Source organism: Rhinoderma darwinii, chromosome 8, assembly GCF_050947455.1.
Source record: "Rhinoderma darwinii isolate aRhiDar2 chromosome 8, aRhiDar2.hap1, whole genome shotgun sequence".
NCBI lineage: Eukaryota > Metazoa > Chordata > Amphibia > Anura > Rhinodermatidae > Rhinoderma > Rhinoderma darwinii.
This window is the reverse complement of record NC_134694.1, coordinates 73,476,427-73,486,376: the sequence shown is the minus strand read 5'-3', so window position 1 is coordinate 73,486,376 and position 9,950 is coordinate 73,476,427. Positions and strand designations below refer to the sequence as shown.

At 45.3% G+C, this 9,950-nt stretch overlaps 1 protein-coding gene across 1 annotated transcript; it reads right to left on the bottom strand.

Moving 5' to 3' along the window:
- Positions 1 to 346: 346 nt before the first annotated feature.
- On the bottom strand, positions 347 to 3,324 carry LOC142659532 (protein shisa-1-like). The gene is made up of 2 exons (XM_075835755.1): positions 3,042 to 3,324; positions 347 to 1,535 (listed from the first exon to the last, which is right to left on the bottom strand). The coding sequence occupies exons 1-2, from the start codon at positions 3,322 to 3,324 to the stop codon at positions 1,009 to 1,011; spliced, it is 810 nt and encodes a 269-aa protein (XP_075691870.1). The 3' UTR covers positions 347 to 1,008.
- Between the last annotated feature and the right edge of the window lie 6,626 nt (positions 3,325 to 9,950).

Below are 9,950 nucleotides of genomic sequence, written 5' to 3'. Positions count from 1 at the left end.
CAAAAAAAATAGGATATGTCATTATACGGTCCACAACTGCGGTCCGGCTCATTGAAATGAAAGCACATCTTGTGTGTGCACGGTCCGTGATTGCGGACAGCCCCCAGATGACACTCCGCGGCCCGTCCGTGCTGTAATCATGGACCATACAAACAGCTACGACCGTGTGCAGGAAGGAGGCCTTATACTTAGGGCACGTTCAGATGTGGCGGAATTTGTCCGCTGCAAATGTTGGTGCAGATTTGAGGCAATTACGCAACGAATCTGCACCAACATTTGCATATCTGACAGGTAATTCAGACGTTGCAGATATCACAGTGGATTTGCCACAGATTTCAGTTTTTGCATTGCAAAGGCTGAAATCTGCAGTGAAATTCCGCTTCTCCGCAACGTCATGAGCATGCTGCGGAGGGAGAATTCTGCACCGCAGCCTGATTTCCTGCAACGACTGAACTAACTATCCTAAAAATGTATAGAAACAAATGTAAAAAACGGCTGCTGCAGAATTCCACTGCGGACTGTCCGCAGCGCAATTCAACAGCAATTCCGCCACGTCTGAACGTGCCCTTACTCAAACATGTAAAAACTGCACCAAAACCGCTACGTGGTGACAAGGCCTTGGTCAACTTACCTAAATATACAGATACTTGCCTTTGCTGAACTATAAAACTTTTTAAAAAGTTACCTATGTGTTTGTTTTTTTTAAGGTGAAAATCTAAATAGAATATATATAAAAATAAAAAAAAGAGTGGAACAAATTTGACATGGAAGGTTTCCACTTGATTTGCTCTAAGACCCTTTTGTGGGTTGGTAGGATGGAGGACATGGCCTTGAAGAACAACAGTCATTTTTTAAAACATATATACCAACCAAAACACAAAGATGTGCACCATACTGGGTTTGTCATTTGTATTAACCCCCCCCCTACAACACGTTAACAAACCAGGTTATGTTACTGTCCTTTTGGGGCTCAGTCCATTTTAATAATATAAAAACTTTCCAGTAAGCTCAGCATTTGGAAGGAGATTCATCTGGCACAACTGGGTCAATATGCTGGGTCAGTGGAAGATAGTTTGTAGATTGTGGGTAACAGTTCCTGGCATCAATGTAAGAAGCTGGGGCCATTAATATGGCGTGCTCCCCTGGCACAGCATAGTTAATGAACGGTGGCTGTAAGAAATGCCCGGCAGATGGAGCAGCATGCATAAACTGCGCATTTGGTGGACAACCCATGACTTGAAATGCTTGTGGCATATTCATATACAAATTTAGATTTTCAGCTCCCAGACCACAGAGATTTTGTGGACGAGCACCAAGGGATCCACGAGGGGCAGAGTTTGAGCTGGAACTGGAGTGCCTTGAGACGTCAGTAGATGGTCCTGTATCCAAAAGTCGGCTTTGAGGTGCAGGCCCATTGATCTGGGTTTCTTCCTCAGGTCTAAGACATCTGCAGCAGCATACTCCGACAAGAGCACCCACAATGACAAAGCTCACGAATATGGTGCCAACCAGAAGAAAAGGTAAGTACGTAGGCACTACAAGGAAGAGAAAACAAAAGAAGGTTTTGGTTATACTTTTTGTACTTTAAGTGCTACTTCATACAGGGTTTTAGTCTTGTTTTTGTTTTGTTTTTCAAGCAGTTTAAAACATCAAACACCTGCAGTTTTTGAACGTAACGAGCCATTTTTCCTGACATTTTTGAAGGCCTACAGAAGCCTATGGCAAAAACACCATACCTAGAGCAAAGGGCCAGGATCACTGTAGTCACTGCAGAATTTCTTCCACAGTGTTTACGATGTGGGGGAACCCAACCTTAAGCCAGGATCACACACACAGTTTTGGTGCAGTTTTTTTTTAGCCAAAGGCAGCAGTGGATCCAAAAGGAAGGGTATAAAGAAAAGACTGATACATCTTTTTTCTATTGTGTCCACTCCTGTTTTGCTCCAAAAAAACTGTGCCAAAAAGTGCATCAAAAATACATGTATGATCCTGGCCTTACGGCTTTTGAAAAAAACGTCACAAGCCAAAACGTTCTGTATATGAACGCTCTCAGAACGTACAGTAGCATCTAGTCACAGCGCTTTTTTGGGGAAAAAAAAAAAAAGGGGGAGGGATGGTACACGAAAGTTTTTTTCTGACGTATTTTACATCCGTATTCCGTTTTTTGCAATCTGTAATACTTAGCTGATGTTATTCAATGAGGATATTCACATGATTTAAAAACGCAGCATTCACTACTTATTACATATTTGGTCCGTAGGTCATCGGTATTTCAAAAGGGCTGTTTTATGTTATTCAATTCTCTCCCTAGAAGACAGCCCATCAGTAATACAGATCCGTAATACTGATGAAATACGGACGACATACTGATGCAATATCACATTACAGATGTTGATAAATATGCTTTTCTGAAAGAGACCTAACATGCCGCATGAACAGATCCCCAAAAAAAGACTGTTTTGTCATACGAGACCCATTTTAGGCTATGGACACATTCGACGTATACATAGTGTGCATTACCACCGTATACAGCGAACATACACTACAAACGTGGTTTGAACATAGCCATAGGCCAACAATTTTGTATATAAATCAGGAACAGATTATAAAAAAATAAAATGCATCAAAAACTACAAAGACCCAAAAATGTTTGCCACACAAACAATATTCTATGTCCATCATGTACGAGAGTCAGATTTCAGAAAGGTTGTACCTAATAATTTTTTTTACCATGCACACATAAAGACCATATCGTGTGAACCGTCATTACACCAATGCTAATGGGATAAACTGGGTACAAATGGGTCATCTGGCAACGACTTGACCAATGTCCTGATATTTTTTTACTATTGCTCCACTGGTCGTTAAAGGGCCACACACTGCAAGATATCTGCAATGATGCCCATGCACTTTCCTATACAATAACTAAACGCTACAATTGTAGAATTGAATAAGTAACAACTGAAGAAAAAAAAAAGGAGTAAACCAATGTCCTACACCACAACAGCATCAAATACAAACAGTGCAATTGGGGGCTTTACCTGCAGCTGGCATCTCTATAGCTGGCACTCCTTCCCTGAGCATGTCTTCCTGCTCCTCACTAGGGCAAAGACCCTGATCCAACCTGGCCTCAATGGCAGTACAGCAGTACCTTAGACTGCAGGATCCACAACAGTAGGTAGCTTCTACATGGTCATATCGTTCTGGGCACTGAAACCCTGGGTGCCAACTTCCATAGTTATCCGTCCATCCATGGCAGTACTCTCCAAACTGTGCCCAAGAGCTACTCACATGCAGCAACACCAGGATAAACAAAGGCCACATGGTGCAAGCTGAAGAGAAAACTAATTGCTGAGTGCTGCTGTAGGGGGTAGATGAGTTTTATCAGCTGCTGCTATCACCCGCCTTCCCTGTGAGGGAGGGTCAGTCACCTTAGCCCCAGACACCCCCCCCCCCCAATGCCACTTATCATAAAGACATCAACACCACAGAGCTGCCATGGGAAGACTTGTGTATTGCACTTTACACTTCACAACTGGAAAACTGTATCAGGACTTGTCCACACATAACGAATTGCTGCAGAAAATTTCTGTAGCATCTCCGCTTAAACTAGCAGACAATCCGCCACAGAAAAACCGCACGATTTCCTGCATTTTTTACTGCAGTAAATATTGCGCATTTTGCTGCGTTTTTTTCAAGCCTGTGTGATGGTGACATCTTCTCTGAAAAACACAGCAATTCATTCCACTTTCCAAAGCAGTAATTGACATGCCGCGGACCTAAAAATATGCACCGCAAGTGAAGTTCTGGACTGAAATTGTCCTCAGCGTGTGGATGACATTTGTTTGTTTTCACCCACTTTGCTGCTACTGTATTCTGCAGCGTATTTTCCATCCGCAATTCCGGACGGAAAATATGCAGCAATTCCGTTGTGTGGACAAGCCCTCAGGTTACATGCACACATTGCAGAATTTAATGCAGAAAATCTGCATCAAAACCACAGATAAACGCAGGTAAAGTCCACACTAAGGCCCCATACACACGACCGTATATTTCATCCGTAATTACGGACCCATTCATTTCTATTGGCCACGGACACCTTTCAGTGTTTTTACTGACGGGTGTCCGTGCTGAAAAAATGATAGAACCTGTCGTATTCTTGTCAGTAATTACGGCACGGACTCTCCCATAGAAGCCTATGGGCGCTTACGTAAATACGGACGGCTAAGGATGTGCATTCGTAAACCGTCCGTCTTTACAGAAGCATTGCTAGGCAACATGTTGGTGACATCATTTGCAGCCTCCCTCTTTTTTTACAGATCTGTATATACAGATGAATTACGGATGACTATGGATCCGTATTTACAGATAGATGAAAAGACGGTCGTGTGCATGGGGCCTTAGGCCTCATGCACACGGGCGTTCCCCTTAATCATGGCCCGTGATTGCGGCCATGGCCGGCCGCAGGCCTCAGCCCGCATTTTCGGCCCGTTCCCCCATACAAAGTATGAGAGCACAGCCCGTAAAACCCAAAAGATAGAACATGTTCCATCTTTTGCGGTACAGTTCTACAGCCCAGACACCTATCCGTAGCTATGGAGAAAAGTGTCCGCAGCCAATAGAACTGAATGCGTCCGTAATTACAATAAATCAATCAATCGCTTGACACTAAATACGCAGTAGTTTTTCTGCGCAATTCCAGTCGGAAAAGACGCAGTAGGATTTACGCTGTGTGGAAACTGAGAGTCAATATTGAGTTTTTTTATGCGTCTTTAGATGCAGTTTTTACATTTTTATATAGATGTTATTAAGGCCTCGTGCACATGAACGTGTTTTTGAGGCCGAATTCACCCGCAAATCTGCGGGTGAATTGCGGTCCCATTCATTTCTATGGGCCCATGCATTACCTGGGAGCCTGGACCGCAAAAAGATAGGACATGTCCAGGCTCATTGAAATGAATGTACACGGCCATGTGCACGGCCCGTGACTTGCGGGCGGCCCGCGGATGACACTCCGAGGCCGTCCTAGCAGCAAATCACGGGCCGTGTGTATGGGCCCTAAATCTGATTTGCTTGTCTCTTTATGCAGTACACTTTACTGGCACCATGTGCTTTATCATCACAATACATCAATTAACTTGTCTCCAGAGACATGTCCTCCAGATAATAGCATTATTTATGCATGGGTAATCACATGCTCCATAGCTCCACCTATTGTCTGACACCTTCACTACACACTCTAAACCAACACATAGCTCACACCTCAGATACCTGATGATATTACAACAGATGTAAATTACATTATACTAATAGCCGTACCACATCAGCTGATCATCATCTACTATTCTCATTCACTGCATTCACTCCTGTAGTATATTAGAAGATCATTAGTAGAAGTATGTCTCTTTAATTATGTCACATGTTGACTCATGTTTACATGCCCCAATGTCATAATGTCCGAGATCATTTCTATGTTCGCATAAACGATATTTGACCAGATCAACGAGTGCTTTATCACTAGTTGTTCAGTTGCTTCACCTATTTACATTAAGCGATTATCGAGCGGGCTCACTCATTAGCGTTAGAATCTGACCGAACATCCGCTCATGTAAACTAGCCTTTAGGGTATGTGCACACGTAGTGTTTTCAGGCGTATTTTGGGACGTTTACACTTGAAAAAACGCCTGAAAAAACGGAAGCAGAACGCCTAAAAACATCTGCCCAAGGGAAAATACGGCCATCTGTTCCAACGGGGCGGTTTTTTACGCCTAGTTTTCGGAAAACAGCGCGTAAAGATACGCCCACGAAAAAGAAGTGCATGTCACTTCTTGAGCCGTTTTTGGAGCCGTTTTTCATTGACTCTATAGCAAAATAGCCATGAAAAACGCGAGTTGCTTTGAAAACAGCTCCGCATTTTCAGACGTTTTTGAGTTTGCGTGTGCACATAGCCTTAGGGTATGTGCACACGACAACGCCAATTACGTCTGAAATTACGGAGCTGTTTTCAGGAGAAAACAGCTCCTGAATTTCAGACGTAATTGCATGTACTCACGTTTTTCGCGGTGTCTTTTACGGACGTAATTGGAGCTGTTCTTCATTGGAGTCAATGAAAAACGGCTCCAATTACGTCACAAGAAGTGTCCTGCACTTCTTTGACGCGGCCGTAATTTTACACGCCGTCTTTTGACAGCGACGCGTAAAATGACAGCTCGTCTGCACAGTACATCGTAAGACCCATTGCAAGCAATGGGCAGATGTTTGCCGACGTATTGCAGCCGTCTTTTCAGGCGTAATTCGAGGCGTAAAACGCCTCCATTACGCCTGAAAAATGGTCGTGTGCATGTACCTTAAAGAGGCTCTGTCACCAGATTTTGCAACCCCTATCTGCTATTGCAGCAGGTAGGCGCTGCAATGTAGATTACAGTAACGTTTTTATTTTTAAAAAACGAGCATTTTTGGCCAAGTTATGACCATTTTTGTAGTTATGCAAATGAGGCTTGCAAAAGTCCAAGTGGGTGTGTTTAAAAGTAAAAGTCCAAGTGGGCGTGTATTATGTGCGTACATCGGGGCGTTTAAACTACTTTTACTATCTGGGCGTTCTGAAGAGAAGTATCATCCACTTCTCTTCAGAACGCCCAGCTTCTGCCAGATCACACTGTGACGTCACTCACAGGTCCTGCATCGTGTCAGACGAGCGAGGACACATCGGCACCAGAGGCTACAGTTGATTCTGCAGCAGCATCAGCGTTTGCAGGTAAGTAGCTACATCGACTTACCTGCTAACGCCGATGCTGCTGCAGAATCAACTGAAGCCTCTGGTGCCGATGTGTCCTCGCTCGTCTGACACGATGCAGGACCTGTGAGTGACGTCACAGCGTGATCTGGCAGAAGCTGGGCGTTCTGAAGAGAAGTGGATGATACTTCTCTTCAGAACGCCCAGATAGTAAAAGTAGTTTAAACGCCCCGATGTATGCACATAATACACGCCCACTTGGACTTTTACTTTTAAACACACCCACTTGGACTTTTGCAAGCCTCATTTGCATAACTACAAAAATGGTCATAACTTGGCCAAAAATGCTCGTTTTTTAAAAATAAAAACGTTACTGTAATCTACATTGCAGCGCCGATCTGCTGCAATAGCAGATAGGGGCTGCAAAATCTGGTGACAGAGCCTCTTTAAGGCTGGATTCACACGACCATGTTATGTCCGTAATGGACGGAACGTATTACGGCCGGAAGTCCCGGACCGAATACAGTGCAGGGAGCCGGGCTCCTAGCATCATAGTTATGTACGACGCTAAGAGTCCCTGCCTCTCCGTGGAACTACTGTCCCGTACTGGAAACATGATTACAGTACGGGACAGTTGTCCTGCAGCAAGGCAGGGACTCCTAGCATCGTACATCAGTATGATGCTAGGAGCCCGGCACCCTGCAGTGTGTTCGGTCCGGGATTAGCGGCCGAAATACGTTCCGTCCATTACGGACGTAACATGGTCGTGTGAATCCAGCCTTAAGCTGAATTCACACACAGTGGGGCAGATTTACTATTTAAAATGTGCCAAAATTCTGGTGTACATGTTGTGCAGCACATTTATTAACTGTTTTAAAAAACTTTCTTCGACACGCTCAACAAGGGGACATGGTCAAGCGGAAAGGGTTGTGGTTTAAAATGCCAAACCGTGTGCCAAAAATGTGCTAAAATTTTGGTGCAAATAACTGCCATGAACTAAGCCAACTAATAGGTGGTACCTATTATTGTCTAGCTAGATACGCCAAAATGTATCATACAGCGTGCACCACTTTGATAAATTTGTCGCATTTTCTGACTGCCTTGGCTAAGTTTACACTGTTTAAAACGTAGACAGTATTAGTAAATCTGCCCCAGTGTTGTGCTGCGTTTCTTATGGTATTTTTTCATGCCTTTTTTAACAGCGTTTTTTTTTTTCTGTGCAGCCTGATGTTACATTAAAGCCTATAGTCAAATATAAAACACACCTCATACACTGCGGGGAATTCATTAAGACTGGGGTTTCATAAGCAAGTATTAATATAAAGAAAGTTGGAGTAAAATACATTTTTCGGTCGAATGTGCACCATCCATTCCCCCTTCCCATCAGACATAAAATAAAGTATACTCACCTCAACGCTCTTTGTCACCTCAGGCTCCCTCAGTGCCCTGTGGCTCATACAAGGTCCCGACACCAAGCAGTGTCAGAGCCTTATATGCAACACACCACTCAACGTTATCAGTGCGGCATCACATAAAAGGTCCTGACGCTGCCCAGCGTCAGGACCTTGTATGAGCCGCAGCGTGCTGTGACAGAATAAGGGGACTCGGGGGGAGAAGAGGGGCATACTTTTGAGTGAGGTAAGCATACTTTTTTTTATTTAATTGTTCAAGGGGGTGTAAATTATAATATATCTGCTGCGCCAGTGTTGCCCCACCCCTTTTGAAGGTCACGTCCTCGTTAAACAAATGTGCCGAGGGCGGCACTGTTCAATCCTGAAAAAAGAAAAAAAACAGCCCCACATTCTTTTGGCCTCCGTCGAGGCAATAGAGCCCTATGGAAACGTTTAGCTTGTACATCACATATATCTACAGGGGGTCTGTATGGCGCTATTTACATGGAGGGGGCTGTATGGCGTTATCTACAGGGGGCTGTATGGCGCTATCTACAGGGGTTGTATGGCGCTATCTACAGGGGGCTGTATGGCACTATCTACAGGGGGCGCTGTGTGGCAGAATCTACAAAGAGGCACTATCTACAAGGGGGGGTTGTGTAGCACCCAGGGGAGGGGGGGGCCTTGTGAAAAGTTTGCTATGGGGCCTAGTCTTTCCTAGTTACGCCCCTGCGTGTGAACATATCCTTAGGCCAGATTCACACGAGCATGTTCGGTCAGTGATATACGGACTGTATGTCGGCAGTATTTCCCAGACCGAACACATGATTACAGTACGGGACAGTTTTCCCGCAGTAAGGCCATACAGCCCCCCTGTAGAGAACGCCATACAGCCCCCCTGTAGATAGTGCCATACAGCCCCCCTGTAAAGAACACCATACAGCCCCCTGTAGACTGCGCCAAACAGCCACCCTGTAGATAACGCCATACAGACCCCCCTATAGGTAATGCCATACAGCCCCCCTGTAGATAACACAATACAGCACCAACCCCCCTCCCCAAAAAAAACAAAAATACAGTTTTCCCGCTGTAAGGCCATACAGCCCCCCTGTAGAGAACGCCATACGGCCCCCCTGTAGATAACGCCATACAGCCCCCTGTAGACCGCCATACAGCCACCCTGTAGATAACGCCATACAGACCCCCTGTAGATAATGTCATACAGCCCCCTGTAGATAGCGCCATAGAGCCTATCTGTAGATAGCACCACACAGCCCCCCTGTAGATAGCCCCATACAGCCCTCCCTGTAGATAGCCCCATACAGCCCCCCTGTAGATAGCGCCATACAGCCCCCCCTGTAGAGAACGCCATACGGCCCCCCTGTAGATAACGCCATACAGCCCCCTGTAGACTGCGCCAAACAGCCACCCTGTAGATAACGCCATACAGACCCCCTATAGGTAATGCCATACAGCCCCCCTGTAGATAACACAATACAGCACCAACCCCCCTCCCCAAAAAAAACAAAAATACAGTTTTCCCGCAGTAAGGCCATACAGTCCCCCTGTAGAGAACGCCATTCGACCCCCCTGCAGATAACGCCATACAGCCCCCTGTAGACTGCGCCATAGAGCCACCCTGTAGATAACGCCATACAGACCCCCTGTAGGTAATGCCATACAGCCCCCCTGTAGATAACGCAATACAGCACCAACCCCCCTCCCTCCCCCCAAAAAAAAGGCCTGTAGCCTATGGGTTGTCCCACAAAACACATGTATCCCCTATCCACAGGATTGGGGATACATGTGTGATCGCTGGGGGTCAG

Coding starts and splice junctions, on each gene's coding strand:
- LOC142659532 (XM_075835755.1), bottom strand. CDS start 3,324: ATGTGGCCTTTGTTTATCCTGGTGTTGCTGCATGTGAGTAGCTCTTGG. Junction 1,536..3,041: donor TATAGAGATGCCAGCTGCAG/GTAAAGCCCCCA, acceptor TCTTCCTTGTAG/TGCCTACGTACTTACCTTTT.